Source organism: Erythranthe guttata, chromosome 10, assembly GCF_056151865.1.
Source record: "Erythranthe guttata isolate IM_541 chromosome 10, IM_541, whole genome shotgun sequence".
Classification (NCBI taxonomy): Eukaryota; Viridiplantae; Streptophyta; class Magnoliopsida; order Lamiales; family Phrymaceae; genus Erythranthe; species Erythranthe guttata.
Window position 1 is genome coordinate 8,639,296 of NC_142542.1, and position 20,175 is coordinate 8,659,470.

Below are 20,175 nucleotides of genomic sequence, written 5' to 3' on the forward strand. Positions count from 1 at the left end.
AATTAGTTTTTATTTATTTATTTATTTATTTATTTACTTATTTATTTATAATTTATTAATTTTTTTATTTTTATTTATTTAATTTTATTTTTACTTTTTTTAGTTCTTATTTATTTACTTAATTTTTATTTTCTTAAATATGGAATTAGCTTGTGCTGAGCATTCTTACTTTCCGTTTGGCATTAGCTTCGAGCTACGCATTCTTACTTTCCTTTTGGCATTAGCTTCGAGCTAACTATTCTTACTTTCCTTTTGACATTAGCTTCGAGCTATGCATATTCCTCTTCTTGTGGAATTAGTTTATATATTTATTTATTTATTTTTATTTTATTATATACTTTTTTTCTTACGGAATTAGCTTGTGCTAAGCATTCTTAAAGTCAGTTTGACATTAGCTTCGACCTAAGCATTCTGCTTCTCCTTATGGAATTTGCTTATGGTATCTTATTTCGATTTAGCATTAGCTTCGAGCTAGGCATTCTTACTTTCCTTTTGGCATTAGCTTCGAGCTAAGCATTATTCCTCTCCTTATGGAATTTGCTTGTGCTAATCATTCTTACTTTCCTTTTGGAATTAGCTTCGAGCTAAGCATTATTCCTCTCGTTATAGAATTAACTTGTGCAAAGAATTTTCACTTTCCTTTTGGAAGCTTCGAGGTAAGCATTATTCCTCTCCTTATGGAATTTGCTTATGCTAAGCATTCTTACTTTCCTTTTGGCATTAGCTTCGAGCTAAGCATTATTTCTCTTCTTTCGAAATTAGCATTTTTTTTATTTATATATTTATTATACTTTTTTATTTATTTATAATTTTAATTAATATTTTGTATTTTATTTTATTTTTTATTTTTTTTTTTTGTTATGGAATTAGCTTGGACAAACCATTCGTACTTTACGTACGTTTGGCATTAGCTTCGAACTAAGCATTCTTATTTTCTTTTTGGCATTAGCTTCGAGCTTAGTATTATTACTTTCCTTGGCATTAGCTTTGAGCTAAGCTTTGTCCCTCTCCTTACAGAATTAGCTTGTGGTAAGCATTCTTACTTTCCTTTTGGCATTAGCTTCGACCTAAGTATTATTCCTCTTCTTATGGAATTAGCTTGTGCAAAACATTCTTACTTTCCTTTTAGCATTAGGTTCGAGCTAACCATTCTTCCTCTCTTTATGAAATTAGCTTTTGCTAAGCATTCTTACTTTCCTTTTGGCATTCTCTTCGAGCTACGCATTCTTCCTCTCCTTATGGAATTTGGAATTTGCTTTTTCTAAGCATTCTAATTTCGTCATGGCATTAGCTTTGACTAAGCATTCTTACTTTCCTTTTGGCATTCGCTTTGACGTATGCATTCTTTCTTTCCTTTTGGCATTAGCTTGTCCATTCTTACTTTCGTCGAGCGAAGCATTATTACTTTCCTTTTGGCATTGGCTTTGAGCTAACCATTGTGCCTCTCCTCATGGAATTAGCTTGTGCTAAGCATTCTTTACTTTGGAATTAGCTTTGAGCTAAGCATTCTTCCTCTTCTTATGGAATTAGTTTGTCCTTAGCATTATTTTTTTCCTTTTAGCATTATCTTCGAGCTAAGCATTCTTACTTTCTATGTCTATTTATTCGAGTAATTTGGAGAGGAGAAGCTTTTGATTGTATACTGTAAAGTAATCCGTGGAGAGATAAACCATCGTTGGTTTTTTGTTTCTCTGGTGTGTTCGAATATATTTTTTGTTTCTCTTTTCTTTCAATAGAAAATTTTCAAAAATTCCGATTAAATCGGAAACGGATCTCATTTTCAGATTCCGAAATTTTCAGTATTGGAACTTAGATTGTAGTTCTGAAAAAAATCGGTCTCCGAAGTGGATACGGTACCAAACATTTACAATTTTGGTGTAAATGTTTGAAAAATTGAGTTTTCGCATGTTAGGCGATGTGAAGCTGTATTAGGCGGTCAAACCCAAACTTCAGTGGCAAAAATCAATCAAAATATGTTTGGTATATATTTTAATTCTTAATTTTTAATTTTTACTATTTGAATTAAAAAAAAATTGGGATTCTAATTAAAAAAAATATATTAGTTTATGCTTTATTTTATTTATATTAACTGTTTGTTATTGTTAAAGAACCTAATTTTGTATGCCAGGAATGTTCAAGAATAAATTTAAATTCAAAAAATTTGCCTTTTATTTATAAGGATATTTACGTATTATGATGTTATTATTATTAAACTTTATTAAGTTATTAGGATATATATTTGAAGATATACCTATGTTTAAAAGTCTTTTTTATATATGGTTTGAATATTTATAAATAATATCTAGAAATATATTATATTAAAGTATAAGAACGATTTATCACCAATTAATTGCGAGTCGGTGCCTGACCGCCTCCTATCCGATTACCGCTTTTTACAACCTTGATATATATATATATATATATATATATATATATATATATATATATATATATATATATATATATATATATATATATATATATATATATTCTCCCTTAAAATAATCAGGAGTTGCTACTATAATCATAAAATTAGAGAGTAATTTTTTTGATTGAACACTCCAACACACTTTAACAAGTAAATTCGGCTCTAAGACGGCTCTTTTCTACACAATACCATGATTGAAGCATATAACTTAAATATAATACGAAATAAGAAGCGTAGTTAAAAAGAAAATAAAAAACAAGCACATAGTTTGAAAACTTGAGACCTTATTTGAATTCTGCAGTCTCAAAGACCCGAGCGGTTCCATCAAGTGAAACGGAGACGAGAAAATCTCCATTTGAAGATGCAGTAATGGACTGAATGGCATCAGAGTGTCCACTGAATATTTTTACACAATTCCCCGACAAACTATCCCATATCCATATTTTTCCATCAAGACAACCACAGGCTACATATTTAGAAAGCCACAGCAAACACGTCACACCTTCCTGAAATAGAATTGTTGATATTAGGACGACACAACATTGAAATGAAATTAACAAATGGGTCATAATTTAAGGCCTATCTGTCTTAATTTTAGTGTACTTGTATCAATTTAATTATATATTCACATAAACTGATTACCTCTCCATGATTTTGATAATGGTGCACTACTTTTAATTCCTTTCAGAGTCTAAGTTACTAAGAGTATTAGGTATTAAGTTGATACTAGCATATGCAAATTAGTTAAGCTCGATCAATCACAGCCAACCACACCTCCAAAATCAGGCTTTACATATATATTACCCAAAAGCAATGCCTAATTAGATACCATGAAGATACTCTGTTTTGCCTTTTTACTCAATTTGCAATTCACGTATAACCTCTTTCTAGGAAAAATAAACGATTTCAATAATTAAATACAAATAATGCTTGAACTGTTTGTTAAGTCGAATTCAACTTCTTATGTGGCACTAGTGCTGAGGGACTTAGACTTAAAAATCTATAGAGAAAGAATTAAGTAATCTGCTATCACGCACCAAATAGGACGAGAAGAAGTGAAAGAGAAGTAACAAAAAATAAAAACTTTAACCAATAACTAGACACAGGGGAACGAGTTAAACTTGTTATCTCTTAAATCTTATTATTAACTTCAACCAGTCCGGTACTATTCGTTCTTGAATTAACAGGTTATATCCTTCAAAACCAAGTGCCCACAAGTGAAAGTTAAAAAATGCAATAGTCAGTGAATCTACTGATGGCCGGTAGGTGGTGGATTGTAGAGTCTGTTTGATGGAGGTAGTTAACTATGTCTTTATTACGCAACTTAATGCTTTTATGAATTTGCATTACACAATTATAGCCAACACAATAAGTCCAGCAAAGTTAATCAATTTATAGGTGTTGAAACTCGTGAGTGGTATGGAGGCTGCAGCTAGTGTTGCCTTTTGAGATATAAATTTCTACCTACTTAACCAGTTCCGGGCCTCCTTATGGCTGTTCATCCAACTTGAACAGAACCCCAAGGAAGAAAAATTTACCTTAACTAATACATAAAAATAAATGACAGACAAAAGGTAGTAAACCAGCACACCTCATGATAACATATGCAACGGAGCGACGAATACTGATCCCAGATTATAAGCTTCTTATCCAAGCCTCCTGTTGCAGCCTTCCAACTATGCCTTCCAGAGCTACAAAAGATTCATACGATAATAGAGCTTCAAGAATTATCGAGCATAATAAATAATTTAACAAGAGATGTTCTACTTATGAAAGGAAAATGGCAAAATATCAGATATAACTTTTTTTAGTAAGATTTCTAGCTGTTATAAACCTTGGTTCAAAAGCAGCAAACTCGACTGAACCTGAATGTTCCATCAACGAACTAACAACCTGCAATTTGAGATATCATTAAATCATTCATTACCCAAGAGAAACTGCATTTCTGTGCCAGCAGAAGAAGAAACAAGCAACGGATGCATAAAATAAAATAAAAGGTGAAGAAAGAAACAAATCAAGGCAAAAGCACCTTTCCAGTTGATAGGTTAACAACATGAACAGAACCATCGGTTGACCCAGTAAGCACAAGAGTAGAGTCAGAGTTGATTGTCAAGCACGTAAGTCCTTCACTATGATAAGAATGACCTTGCAATATCAAGTACGCCTTTTATCAGTATCTACAAGTACCAATAGCATCCTGTAGACAATAATTAACTAGCCTATATTGCAGATATAACTAAAATCTTAAGCAAGATGATGATACGCATTGTACTGAGATTGACATATTATCTATTCTATAATGAGGAGGCAAAATTCGCTGCTACACATCTAAAGATAAGCCATGAATTTATTTTAGGCAAATAAAAAATAGTATATTTAGCAGGGGAGGATTGATGATGATGCTATAGGACAAAGCTTCAAACTTTGTCCTTGCAACATCTTCCAAAAAACACAGCACTTACCAAAGTAATTACATTACACAGGCGAACAATTCATTGTCAGAAAGAGCTGTTAAACCACTAACATAGCATACTTTATAATCTAGGAGCTCAAGCCCTCTAAGCATCTACGGATGATTATGACTTAATTAGAACCTAAAATAAAGAAGTTGGCCACATTTTAAGCAGTTGTCAAATCCAGCCATGATTTTTATTCCTAATTATTTTCACTTCAACTAAAAGAAGCATTATCATAAGTTCATCATGTACTTGCAATTGGTGTGTTTCATCTTCTTATCATTGAAGACTCTCCTACGTGCAACAGGAAAAAAATGCTAGGACAAAACTACTTCATGGTTGTTAAGCTGCTCGAAAAATGACTTTGAAACCATGCACCAGATAATCTACCAGGGTGGGCACCAAAAAAATAAGTTTAAAACATGACATTAACATATACAGAATACAGCAAAATAAGAGAATGTGCCAGAAAAAATAAAGACAAGGAAAAAGAAAAAAAAGAAACTCAAAGGCATACCTTTAACTACATTAACTTTTGAAGTTTCTAGGTCCTTAATTCTCAGAGTTGCATCATCAGAACCGGTACAAATTTTTCTACCTACAGAAAGTGAAAATCAGTAACATATAACGATTGATTCCACAAAACTATAAATTCTTTGTCAAAAGGAAAAAAACCATCAGATTTTCCTTGTGATAGAATGTAAGTACCATCAGGGGTAAAATCGCCACAGGTTACACTACTCGCATGACCTGACAAGACATCCACATAAGGAGCCCTGTCTGGATCCCACATGCAAACCAAAGAATTCTCTAAACCAGCCAAGACCAAATGTCTTTTTGGATGCCACCTGACCCACTGAACAATTTACTGCTTAATATAGCATTAACTTTTAAGATAAACAACCAAGTTAACTTCTCAAATATTACCACAATGCCTCCATCTGCACCTTCAAGGGTACATTTTAATTCTCCTTTAGCCATATCCCATACTTTCACAACTCCATCCAAGCTTCCAGATGCAAGAAACTGTCCATCTGCGCTAAAGGAAAGACTAGATACAGAGTCTTGGTGACCTGCACAAAGATGTTTGAGAAGATACAAGACGTAAATAAATGTATTCAAATGTGGGTGAAATATTGAAGTAGAATCATTTAATAAGCGAAACGTGTTGTATATTTTTCTTGGAGTCTATATATAGTTGTATACATGATTAGTGCTTTAGCACAGTAACAGGTTCATACCTTACTAATGTAACTTAGTAAGGTATACAGGTCATTCAACTTTCAAGTTATACAGGTCTTGTGACCTAACTATTCTTTAAGAAACAAAGGACTTAACTTATTCTCCACCTGCATTCTTATTCCAAAAGATGATGAAATACTCTGATTGTTGGAATCATATACACGTGTAAATGATGTTATGAATCAAAAGTTTGATCAAGAATTAGAATTAACTTTTTTTTCTTTTCAAAAAACTATGTAAAATGGGCCAGTTCAATACCTTGCAACTCAAAAGCCCAGTCTCCATGACTAATCTTCCACAGGAATCCTTTATCATCTCCACCTCCAGTTGCCACTAATGCAGCATTTGTTGGACTACAGACAGCAGTGTATAGTTCACCTAGATGAAAGAAATCAACTCTTTAAGCATCATTTCTAGCACTTTAAAGCTGGAATTAAAATGTGAATAGACCTATTAACATCAGTATCATTCAAATACAAAAAAAGATAAGAATGCATGACCAAGAAACAGTAAGTTGCTTCTACACTTGGTCAAGATACCATATCTTCCCAGTATCGAAGTAATGACTGTCATCCACACACAAGAATATGTATGTAATACTGTAGTATCTACATGCATTTCTACAAATTGGTATTCTAGGACAATCTCCCATTTACAATATTTTATATAGGATCACGATTCAGCACGTAAATCAGTTGCAAAGGACACAGGAAATCTAGTACTATCAATGTAATTCCTAAAAAAAACATTGTGCACCATCTGGTGAAGTGAATTCATATTGTTATCAATTATCATATGTAGCTTTCACAATAAGTCATAAGAAACATAAAATGTTAACCGACTCAGAAAAAACAAGTATTGAGCGGAATAAAGATCATGCTAATCAGCGGGAAAAAAAAAGAATTAATAAAAAATCACCAACATGCTACATGAAACGACATCAACGCAATTCCAAAATACAAGTTGATGAAACCAGTAAAATGATGAATGAGTTAAAACCATCAAATATAAACCAGTGCTTATCTCTCCCTTGGTTCCACATTAAAGCATTAAAATATACAACTCTATTTGTATTTCTTTTCCTCCAATAACACCTAACTCAATGTCGATCAACGGGATCAACACAGATAAACAAACAACAATATTCAAGCTTTTATAATAAGAAGAATACCACGATGGAAATATCAGCTTGGAAACTGCAATAAAATGGCTAACCTGTATGACCAGTAAATATATGTATTGAATGATCAACCTCTTCTGCAACCATCAAAAGTTAATATGGTAAAATTAAATGCATAATTGAATACAGTTACACCAACCACGGTGGTTGAGAAACAACTATGCTCAGAACCAATATGCTTCATCAAGAATCAGTATATATTTTTTTTATCAGAAACAAGAATCAGTATATGGTATATTATTTGACCACTTAAACTATAACACATGCACTAAACACTTCAAATCTTCATGCTTACAACAATTGATATCCATCAATATAAGTCGTCCACCATTCACCTCTTTAATTTTAATATTGGGTAAATTACACCTACACCCCTGAGGTAAGCTTAAATAACTTTAAGGTCCCTGCGGTATCGATAATTACACCCACCCCCTTGAAACGTACTTATAAACTCTAATGGGATAATGCATTGAATACGTTATTACGATAGAGTTCTAACGGACTATTGGTTTCAGGAAGTGGTGGAGACAACAAAGAGTTATGGATGATTTAAGAAATATTGGGGGAGCCATGTCACCCCAAAACTCCCCATAACTCTATGTTATCTCCACCACTAGCTAAAAGTAATAGTCCATTAGAACCCTATCGGAATATTGTATCCAATGCATTATCCCGTTAGAGTTTCTAACTACGTTTCAGGGGGGTGAGTGTAATTATCGATACCATAGGGACCTTAAAACTATTGAAGTATACCTCAGGGGTGTGGGTGTAATTTACCCTTTAATATTTATTATATTAAATGAGATGGGTATCACAGATGACTTCGGCATATTATATGACATATCATCAAGAGAACAAAACTTGATGTTAACAACACAATTCACAATGGTAAAAATAACCCTTTTATATTCATCTTGAAAAATCCAATATTTTAATTAGCTTATTACAATTTCTAACAAATGCCGAAGAGTTCTATATCTTGCATGTTCTTATTCTTAAAGATCATGAAGGATTTGACTAAATAAAAAAGTTCCATATTGAAATCACTAATGAATATTGTATTATCGTATTTATATTATACACACGGATTAAATCAAAAAAGTAGAAATACTATGTCCGAGTATGACTGGTAAAAGAAAACGTAATTAACATGAACACACCAGAATCATCATCTCCATCATCATCTCCATGAGAGTCACCTTCCTCATCTGCATCTGGGAGTTCTGAAGCAAAAATAAAGATAAATCAATAAACAAAAGACATACATTCTGAATAGGTATTGCAGCAAAATAGTACAGACTCTAGAGGAAACTACATGGCATATACTGTTAGAACCCGTCAGCTCCCTCCCCATCTCCAATTGATGGTAAATGAAACCAAATTAATACTTTTACACAATACAAGTTTGTAAATATAAGTTAGATTCCTTAGAAGATGTGCATCAATTACAAGTAGGGTTAGCAATCGGGCCATGTGAGCGGAACTTGGGTTTGCTCAAGCTCAAACATCATCAAGGTTCGAAACTTTAAGCACAAGCTTAAATACCATCGGGCTTCATGATTATAGGTTCAAGCTCGGCTCATTTAGTTTTTTAGGTTTCGGCCTTTCTGGTTTAGATCGGGCTTATATAGAGCGATACGTAAATTACACACTTGACAGTTGCAGCAAAAGAAATGAAAAATTTACACAAACAACTCAAGTTTATCTAATATCCCATTGAAGTCATATCTAAAGAAACCCTAAATGATTTTCCGCAAGTTATTAGAAAAACTTGAAAACATGAATGAACGAAGTGAAAAAAGTAAAAAGCTAATGTATCTTTTATTGTATAAACATTTTATATTCTGAGTGATAAATTTCATCAATTATGGCTTATCTAACTTAATTCTCATATTTCTCACCGTCACCATTTGTTAAATTTATTTCTTGACTTCTTTTTTTCAAGATAAAAATTATCTTGCAAATTGTATGTTTAGTCATACAATACAATATATATATTTAATTGTTAACTCGGGTTGAGCCACATGAAGCTCAAACTCGGCTCATAAACTAATCGTCGGATCATAAATTAACTGGGTTCAATAAAATGGCTCGAACTAGGCATGACAACCCATGTTTGCACAATCATCATAAATACAAGGGTAAAATTCATTTTGCACCCTGTAATATGCGAAATGTATAATTTACCCCCCCCACCCCCCCCCCCCTAGAGTATAGAAAACATCAAACACCCCCTGCTGTTAGCCTTTTTCCTAATTTCCGTTAGTCAAACCCTTTATATAAGTTGCTTAGTTTTGACAAATGTTCACCAGTTTTTTCACTTTTGTCGGAACAGTTTTTCACTTTATTCAGTCATTTTTTATACTATTTTCAGCGATTTTTCTTATAAAAGAACTAAAAAGTCGAATAAATAAGAATGAAGCTTTGCAGATTATGAATGTGAAACCCACAAAAAAGAAAACTAAAATCCCTGAAATCTAAAGAAACCCTAAAATTGGAATAAAACCATATGCAAGAGTTGCAAATAAAAAACAAAGTTTTTCATATTATAATGGAAAAATCCCCCGAAAAAGAAAACTGAAAATCCCTAAAATCAAATACTAAAATTGGAAAAAAGCCATAATTTGAACGAACGCTAAAAATCGTCAACAATCACAAAAAATACGCCTCAAAGAATTAGGGATTATATTGGCATAAAGTAGGGTAAAAGAGTCATTGCACACTCAAATTTAACACCATTAAAAGTTTGACCATTGACAATTAAAAATAGGGGGGTGTTTGATGTTTTCTATACATCAGGGGTAAATGATACCTTTCACATAGTACAGGGGTGCAAAATGAATTTTACCCTAAAAACAATCTTTAATAGCTACAGGAAAAATAATAACTTGCAACATATGTCTCACAAACTTCTTTTTACTTCATACATACCTTCTACATCAACATCATACTCGTTAATTATATCACTTTCGTCGAGAAAAGTCTCTTCGTCGTTATACTCGTAATCATTTGGAGACGGCGCATTCATTTCTGGAGCAACAAGAACTTCAGTTACGAGTACTAAAATATATAAAGCAACAACAAATCTAGCAAGTGTCATATCTATCGGATAGAGGACATTTTGCAATTGCCTAATTTCTAAACAATCGCATAAACTTATCCATTTCAAAATCAAGGTTTTTGAGATGTGCGCAGATGTTTATAGCGCTGGGCGTCTCCAATGTCCAAAATCTAGTAAAGGGTTACACATAGGTTAGAGTTATAAGTTTAGGATTTCAAAATTATTTTTTCAAGTTTTAGATGTTTCATGTTTTAGGTTAGAAATTTGGTTTAAGGTTTATACTAAGGTGGAAATTGACGAATCGGAATTTAAAAAAAAAAAAAAAAAAAAAAAAAAAAAAAAAAAAAAACATATGATTCCACATAAAAATCAGAAATTCGCAATTTTTCGTAATCTTAAGTTTTTTTTCGGAAATTTCCACATCAATCTAGTAAATCTAACGATTTCCGAGGAAAACATCTCTAATTTGTTAAACAAATTACCCGGATGGAGAAGAATAATCAATTCAGGAAGTTGCTTTGCCTGAAAGAATAAGAAAACAAATTGAGATAGAGCGAGCAGGAGGCGGGCTTCACAAGCAGAGGCGGAGAGGCTAAGCGAAGAAGAGAACTTAGTAGTCCTAGCGGCAAGGAAGAACAGATAAATAATCGAATTCTTTTGTTGTTGGGCGTCGTTTATCTAAGGGTTAATTGCAATAAGGACATGGGCCCATATTTTATTGCAATAATAAGCACTTCAAATTTTTTTATACGGAAAAAGGACATTAATCTATCTATCTTCCATATAATATTTTAAGGTACAATACACATTCAAGAAATATCATCTTCCATTTTGACCCCATATTTCTTTCATTTATTTCAATTGAGTTTACTTGCCTTTTATAATACAATTTTCATATTTAAACGATTGATTTAAATAGGGTTCTTTGAGAAACTAGTGGTGACCAAGTCGAACCCATCAACCCGTCAAATCGGTAAAAATCGTTCCATTATGACCGAACGGATAGATCCATCAATAGAATTGGGTCCTAAAATAGAGAAGATTCGCGGGTTTGGGTCTGAGACAGGTTTTTTGCAAAATCTACCCTTGTGTAATTTCGAATGGTCAAAAAAGTCCCTGTGTTAAAAAATTAGCAAAACCCCCCAATGAAAAATTAGTAAAAGCCAAAAAAAAAACCCTAATAGCCTATCATGTGCTGCACGCGCGACTGCGTGTTTATTTTTTACCCAAAATACCTAAATGCTCTTACAAATAAGTTTCAAAAATTATATATTCACCCCAAAAATATTTAACCCAAACAATTCAAAATTTTCAATTCAATTCTTAGCATTTTCAAAAGATCCATCTTCCCAAATTGAATAAAAAATGTCCCTGCAAACATCTAACTCATCGAAAAACATCAAACTCAATTTCTACCTCCGAAATGGTATCGTCGGGCTCACCCCCGACCAGAAGCCGAATCTCTAAAACCACGTTGTTTCGAAGCTGGCAGGGAATGATTTGCAGAGCTATTCGAATTATGTAGGTAATTTGCAGAGCTTTGAGATGCGAATCTCCATTGGTAACTTGCAAGCTTTGAGATGCAATATCCGTCGGTAAATTGCAAAACTTTGAGATGCAGTGTGGGGCGATTTCAATGGCTGGTGGACAGTGGCGGTGACTGTGGACAGTGTGGGGAAGATGAACAGTGCTTCAATTTTAACATTTTTTAAGGGTTGGGTATTTGTTTAAATTTTAATTAAGGATATTTTGGTCATTTTATCCAAGTCAACGGCAACAAAATGAGATAAGGGGCAGTGTGCATTGTAAATGATAACATAGGGGGTCTCTTGCTAATTATTTTAACACGAGGGCTTTTTCGGCCATTCGAGATTACACGGGGGGTCAGTGCAATTACCTCAATATTTTAAGGTAGAATACACATTCAAGAAATATCAATCTTCCATTTTGACCCCATATTTCTTTCATCTATTTCAATTGAGTTTACTTGCCTTTTATAATACAATTTTCATATTTAAACCATTGATTTAAATGGGGTTCTTTGAGAAACTACCGGTAAAAATCGTCCCATTAGGACCGGACGGATAATCCATCAATAGAATTGGGTCCTGAAATAGAGAAGATTCGCGGGTTTGGGTCTAAGACGGGTTCAATATTTTTTAATACCCGTGAAACCCGTCCCGCTCCGCCATACAAAATTGTTTAAATCATGTAGTATAACAAATTAATAATATATAATACATGAATAAAGTATCTCTCAAATGTCAAAACTTATATCCATAACGACGATATCGTCTCATTTTGTCTATAGTTATCTATTTTATTTTAAATCATGTCTTATAAAGCTTTGAGTTTATTTACTCTTTTTAATGAATTAATGGTTAAAACGTATTTTTTTTTTTATTTACTCAGGCATTATCATTGGTTTCAATTTAAGATTGGGGGAATATGCCAAACACCCTCCATTGGGTTTTTTATTCTTGATAAATCCATAATTAATTAATGGTATTTGAGATAAATCCATTGAACTTGAAAACCCATATATGCCCCCACTTATTAGTATAATTGTGAAACTAAATATTACGGTAAATTAATACCAAATCCCTCCCAAAAATAAATCAAGACCCAAATCACGATAGAAAACCCCAAAATCACGGTAGAAAACCCCCTTCCCCCAAATCACGGTAGAAAACCACTCCGACTAAGCCCATTATCCCGCATTTTGTGCAATGCCCCACAACACGGTAGAAGACGTTCTTGTTTTATCCTGAAATCAGAGGCGAAAACCGCTAGAGGAAGCAAAAATCCGTCGTATTTTTGTACAACGGCAAGATGGTACTGAAATCAGCACCGAAAAGTAAGTAATCAGTGTCACCATAGGTTGATTCCGTTCAATTAGTGGAAAACCACAATTAATCGAAATGGGTGTTCTTATTGTTTTGTGCATGTGCTTACCGTAATGGGTAATTTTATACAAGGAAGAGGAAATCCAAAACTGGTCCTGACATTATGCAGTTAAATGTTGGTGAGTTTTTAAATCCGTAAATGGTGAACAAATGTGTCAATTTTGTTTTGTTTGTTGCGATGGGTGTTTGTCCAATTATAGTTACGAAGTGCATGCTTAATTTGGAAATAACTTTTTTGGTTCCAAAAAATGTTTGTAGTAGCAGTTTGTTGCTTGGATGTTTTGTGTTGTATGTGACAATAAGTAAAACCGTATACTAGAAAGTTCGTTTTTGCGTGTTTTTTTTGCATTTTACACATGGTATGATTTGCACATCCTGGTAAGTGTTAGTGTGGTATTTCCTGGGTTCAGATGTAATGACCAAAAGATATACGTTTGTTTAAGTGGTTTTGAGTTGGAGACATATTCAGTGGTTTTAATTTACGTGGTTTTTTTCCCATGTTCATGTGCTACATCGGTAATGTGTTTTTTGACATTTTTGATTTGTGAAACCCAAAAAATGTGTAAATATGTATTTTCATTAGGTAAGATTGGTTGTTTTTGTAAAATGTTTCTTCAATATAAAAACATCTTTAAGTGTCTGTAGTTTTTGATTTTTGTAAACGTGTTATCATTTTATAAATTAGTTTTTTTGGGTTCCGTTGTAACCATTCAAAGTTATGCAGTCTTGTTTATGGGATTTTGAAACCACTGAAAGATATGTAGTCTTTTACCCCCTTGAAGAAAACCACTCAAATATATGAATTGGTAGATGGTGGGTGCTAAATACCCACACGCAAGTGCACGTATCGCGAACAAGTAGTAAAGTAGACTCGTGAGAGTCGGATGTCGATCCCACAGGGAATACGCAAATTATTTAATCCTAAGTACCAAATTCTAACAATTATGATTTTATCCAGCCTACGCAGGGTTGTCAAATTTAATCAACTAAATAATTAAACTAATTAAGAAAGCAAATAATCACGAGAAAATATCAATATAAAACGGATCTAGGATTTTATCTTCCCCCTATGCGATAATTCTTCACCCAATTAATCTCCAATCATGCAAGTTATGATTCCCGATTATTAACCCAAGACACGAAATTACTCATAACCAGCTGTCGCTGTATTATAAGTCTATTATTCATAAAAGATTCACTATATGTCTATGCAAGCCTAGTATAAATAAAGCATTAAATAACAAGTCTCGTAAACGGCTACCTAAGGTATTATCTATATGTCTACGATATGTCATGCAATTGACACACTCATCCGGTGAAAACTACTAGAAGGCTCTTCTATCCCTGTTCTAATTATTAAAACGATCTGTCAATCAATTCTAACAATAACCAATAGCAACATAAATTAGCTACGTTCATGCGCTAAATAAGATCAAGATAGAAGAAATAATCGAAGAATTAAACTTGCATAAAAGTAGAAAAAGAGGTTCGAATTACCACATAGGGTTCCAACAAAATCCTAGAATAAAAACTTAGCTACTCATGTTCGCTACGAAAAACATAATAAAAATACGGAAAAACATAAAAGCTATGAATAAAAATAAAAGAGGAGAACTATGATGAAGATTCGTCAAGTCTTCGTCTTCGTTCTTGTGCTCTTAATCGCGTGTAAAAAAAATAAAGATAAAAGATAGAAGGTCGATCCCCTTAATTGTGTGCTTTTTGGCCTTTAAATAGGGTGCAAAAATATAAAAGGGCGGTTTCCATGTGTAATTAAAATTCCTTCACTGCGCCAATACGTTCCTCCGGACGGCCGTGCGAGAATAAGCTTTAAAATCCGGCCGGCCGCCCGGTCTTCAATTCTTCAGAGTTTCGATATTTTCACTTTTGGCCCACTTTTTCTCCGAATTTGCAGTTTTCACCCCATAAGTTGCCAATTCTTCAATTTGCACCTAAAATACAAATAATAGCCATTTTAAGCACCAATTATCGTTAAAACACACCAAAAGTTCCAATTAAAAGGTACACTTAAGTGTATAAATATACACTTAACAGTAGAGAATTAAATGGTTTTCAACAACGATCTTTACATGATAATGTTTCCTCTGGTTTTATGGGTTAATTTTTAAACCACACGAAGATATGTGGTTTTGATTAAGTGATTTTGAGTTTGGAACATATTCGGTGGTTCTGTATTAGGTGTTTTGTTCCTATAATGTGTTTGTCAACAATTTGTTTGTGAAAAACAAAAAATCTGTAAGTGTGTATTTTGTTTAGGTAAATTGGTTTGGGTTTGTTAATTGTTGTTTCAGGGAAAAACCATGTTTAGGTGAATATGGTTTTTGATTTTTGTAAACGTGTTATCATTTTAATTTTTTTTTTTTTGGTTTCGTTATAACCACTCAAAGATATGCAGTCTTGTTTATGGGAATTTGAATTGTGAACATATGCCAACCATGATCTAAGTGGTAGTCAATTAAGCATTTTTCCGCTATTTTTATGGGTTGGTTTTTAAACCACACAAATGAATTAAGTGCAGTTGGTACAAATGTTGTGTGGTTTATTTATTTTTTTCTTCAGAATTAAAAAAAAAATGTATGTGTTTTGTATTAACTTGTTTCGAAGTGTGCAAGAATGTTTTTTTTTCTTTAATGGTCTTATCTAAAACCACTTAATGGTACGTGTTGTACTCGCGCATGATGAACAACATTGATGTCAAATCATCATCACTCGCAAGGATGCAGTCGTCGTACACGTCACAATTAATGCATCATCAAAACACAAAATTTCGACCAAACATATTTTATCAATGAATCAAAATTCATGCTATCAAACCATCGCTTTATTGCAACAATCCCTCGAAACCTCAACACAAATGTCACGTTGGAATCCATGAAACTGCACAAAATAATAACATGGTAAATTATGAAGTAAAAAACAACATGCTATTAAAAAGGGGGAAAAAATACCCCATTACCACGATTGAGAACATACATTATAAATCTGACATGTACAATGATAATAATTTTAAAACGGACATGTAACTTTGTAATCAGGGAATATATCAAAACCACTATGACATTTTAAATTATCGATCGAATATATGCTACAACAGCGTAATAAATGTGCATTCATATTAAAATTAATTCGAAAAGTGCTAAACCCATGACTATTACGCACTATTTGGTTTGCGGTGAAGCACGGAAACCACTCTGTTTTTATTTTTGTGAAGCACGCATATTTTACGTCCACCTTCTTCATTTCGATTTTTTTTATTTCTTAATTTCAATTCACCTGAGACCCCCAACATCAACCCCAAACACCCTCTGATCCTGAAAAAAAACCTAAACCCCACTAAACTGCCAACACCATCTCTTTTACTTGTCTCAATTTATACTTAATTATGGGCTTGTTTTCCCACAAAATCCGCAATATATGAATGTTCTTTGCATAAATCATTATGAGGTGGTGTACATGTATAGGCTTTATGCTCGATATTCAATCTCAGAAATGGCCCTAGGATTACCCAACTGGTAATTCCATTTATATATAAGATTATCAAAAATTATCACACACCAATAAAATCAAATGGGTGGAATTTATAATACTATCTATCAGTTACACATACATACTTGATGATGAAATAATTGAAAGATAAAAATCACCAAATGCTGGAAATGATCAGGTTAGACATCATTCAGATCCAAAATTGGTAAAACAAATTCAATTATTAACTCCTTACCCATTACATAACTATAGTGCGAGAGCGAATAAGTTCTGAAAAACGAACGGTTCCACATGAAATGGGAAAAGAACACAAGCCAACACTACCGACTTTGCAAAACATTTCTGATATGCCTAATTGGGCCAACCCAATGGGCCTACAATTTGGGCCTACAATTTCTTTACCTACTGGGCCACGAGCCCAAGATCAAAGACCATTATCACCGAGGCCCAATCACCTTCAAGTAAGGTTTTGGCCCGACAATCTCAACTAAACTATAAATAAAGGTTTGAACTCATTCCTTAAGGTACGTCCTATTAACTGAGCAATACTATTAACTGTATTATCTGGACTATTTTCTATGATCAGCACGTCTGACTTGAGCGTCGGAGGGGTTTCCGCCGGATCAACCCCCGGCGTAGTTCACGTGTTCTATGATCGCAGGTATCTCAAGGTCATCAAGCTCGTGAGCCAGTGATCCACTCTGCTCTTCCAGCTCATCCTACTTCGACTATCTAAGGTGATCTATTTTTAGCCTCATCATTTTGGCGCCGTCTGTGGGAAGGCAAACATAATCACGTAGCGCGCATGATGGCCTTTAGACATTTGCTCAAGGGGAGTGTGACTGCTAACGACCTCCCACCTTGTGGAAGCTCTGGCTTGCAACTTTCTCCTCCTCGTGCTCGGGATCCACCACGAGACCTGCCTCGGAGGTCCCACTAGATCCTCAACAGGATTCACTTCTTCCCGCCACTCAATCGGTTCAGACAACCGATGAGGCCCTTCAACGCTCGCCAAGGATTATCGACTCCCTGGGGGCTTACATCTGCCCCAAAAAAAAAAAAAAATAAATAAAAAAAATTCGTTCGCCAAGGGTTATCGACTCCCTGGGGGCTTACATCTGCCCCCAAAATATTTCGTTCGCCAAGGGTTATCGACTCCCTGGGGGCTTACATCTGTCCCCAAAATATTTCATTCGCCAAGGGTTATCGACTCCCTGGGGGTTTACAGTGCCCCCAAAATATTTCGTTCGCCATGGGTCATCGTCGAACCTTCAACAAGATCAACTTCTACTTGCTCCTCTAACGGTTCAGATAACCGAGCGTACGACCGTGAAAGCTTCAACCCATCCTACCACTGAAGCAATGGCACAACCGTGCGCATCCACCTCAGACCATAGGTCTCGAATGTAGCATCCCATCCGAAGGTTGGACATCTCATCCTAAGGTTTCGTGATCGTCTGATCCTATAGTTGGGGGCTATCCCATCCGAAGGTTGGACATCTCATCCCAAGGGTACGTGATCGCCTCATCCTAAGGTGGGGGTTATCCCACCCCAAGGTTGGGCATCTCATCCCAAGGGTACGTGATCGCGTCATCCTAAGTTGGAGGTTATCCCACCCCAGGATTGGGCATCTCATCCTAAGGGTTCGTGATCGTCTCATCCTAAGTTGGGGGTTATCCAACCATAAGGTTGGACATCTTATCCCAAGGGTACGTGATCGCTTCATCCTAAGTTAGGAGTTATCGCAGGAGTTATCGCAGCCTAAGGTTGGGCATCTCATCCTAATTGTAGAACATCACCCTTACTTTTCAACCCCTAGCGGGTCCACATCCCACATTTCCATCCGGATTTACATCACTCTCGGATCTCTCTGATTCTTCATTATCACTCCTAAAATCTACAAATTGGGATCTAAGACGTCTCCTACTAGTACCAACATCATCACTAATATTAGGAATATCAACATTTGATGCCAAAAAATTATCCGGAGAAGAAACGGGTTGATGCTCCTCGAAAACGGCCGAAAACGGCCTTCCGACGCGCCCGCACGCGCCTGCCAACGCGCCCCCACGCGCTGGCGCGTCTGCAACCCCCCCCCCCCCCCCCCCCCCCCCCCCCCCCCCCCCCCCCCCCGCGTCGCGCGGGTACCCCACCCCCCGCGCGACGCAACCCGCCTTACCCCCTACCCCTTCCCCTCCTCTCTCTCTCTCTCTCCCTCCTCTCTCTCTCTCTCCTGCCTACCTACAGGCCTACCCACATCCCTACCCCCTGCCAACCCCACCCACACCCACCCCACCCACCTTTCTCTCTCCCTCTCTCTCCTACCCCCCACGTGCCCAACCCCACCTACCCCTTCTTTCCTCTCCTTCTCTCTCTCTTCTCTCTCCTCACCTTCTCGGGCTCCGTGCCGGCTCCCCCTCTCACATCAGAACGCGCGGCTTAAGCCGCGCGGCTCCATATTCGCGCGGCTCTTTCCACTCAAATTCGCGCGGCTCGATATCCCGGCTCACCAGCCTCCTCCCCTCCGTCCAATCGCGCGAATTTTATCGCGCTCCACCAAATCGCGTCCGGATTTTTACTTGTTTCATCAAATCGCACACGAATTTCAACGAGCTCCACCAAATTGCGCGTGCTCTCCAACGCACCTCACTAAATCACGCGCACTCTCCAATGGGTAAATAAAAAATATTCCTCCACACCACGTGAAGAAGTAACGGAGCACTACAACACCGATCAACTCTCGACACGATTCGGTGATCCCACATCGAATCGAGAGTGGGGGGCTTGCGAGACAACTCCCACGAGGAGATCACTCGCTCCGGACTACAACCCGCAGCGAGAAAACTCTCACGAGGAGACAACTCGCTCGGTATTACCAACCCGCAGCGAGACAACTCCCACGAGAAGACAAATCGCTCAGAGCGACCTCAATCCGCATGTTCCTCAGTCGCGCATCATCCAATGCTCCTACAACTTCGTTGCGAGGCAACTCCCATGAGGAGACAACTCGCCCGAAATTCACTATGTAATCGCAAGCTCAAGTTAGCACGATTACAACCCTAGAAACACTTAGAGATATTATGAGAATCTATATAGCCTGGCCAGCTTGATTACTCAAATTTACCTACTTGTTTTCGATGGGTCCTTCATTAAAACCTGGCCACGGTCCAAACAGACTTACGACCCACGAGGTCTAACAAGGGGCACGATCCCCATAAAAAATCTTGAGAGCCTGATCCCCTCCTCAAGTACATCACGCACAAGGCTATATGTAAACACATACAAGCAACGCGTCAAACATTGACAATGTCAATAAATAACAACTCCCACGAGGAGAATACTCGCTCTGTGCTACTACATTTGCGAAACAACTCCCACGAAGAGATAACTCAAT

At 35.9% G+C, this 20,175-nt stretch overlaps 1 protein-coding gene across 4 annotated transcripts; it reads right to left on the reverse strand.

The window, feature by feature from the left end:
* Positions 1–2,496: 2,496 nt before the first annotated feature.
* Positions 2,497–11,069, reverse strand: LOC105969322 (uncharacterized). 4 transcript variants are annotated; one of them, XM_012994079.2, is made up of 12 exons: positions 10,850–11,069; positions 10,238–10,336; positions 8,467–8,529; positions 7,342–7,383; positions 6,385–6,504; positions 5,812–5,957; positions 5,593–5,740; positions 5,402–5,482; positions 4,458–4,573; positions 4,263–4,321; positions 4,020–4,119; positions 2,497–2,934 (listed from the first exon to the last, which is right to left on the reverse strand). In XM_012994079.2, the coding sequence occupies exons 2-12, from the start codon at positions 10,332–10,334 to the stop codon at positions 2,713–2,715; spliced, it is 1,194 nt and encodes a 397-aa protein (XP_012849533.2). In that variant the 5' UTR covers positions 10,335–10,336; positions 10,850–11,069; the 3' UTR covers positions 2,497–2,712. The 4 variants fall into 4 exon arrangements, with proteins under 4 accessions (XP_012849533.2, XP_012849534.2, XP_088680025.1 ...); XM_012994080.2 differs by lacking the exon at positions 7,342–7,383 and having other exon boundaries at positions 10,850–11,010; XM_088823899.1 differs by lacking the exons at positions 7,342–7,383; positions 8,467–8,529; positions 10,238–10,336; positions 10,850–11,069 and adding an exon at positions 7,126–7,282.
* Between the last annotated feature and the right edge of the window lie 9,106 nt (positions 11,070–20,175).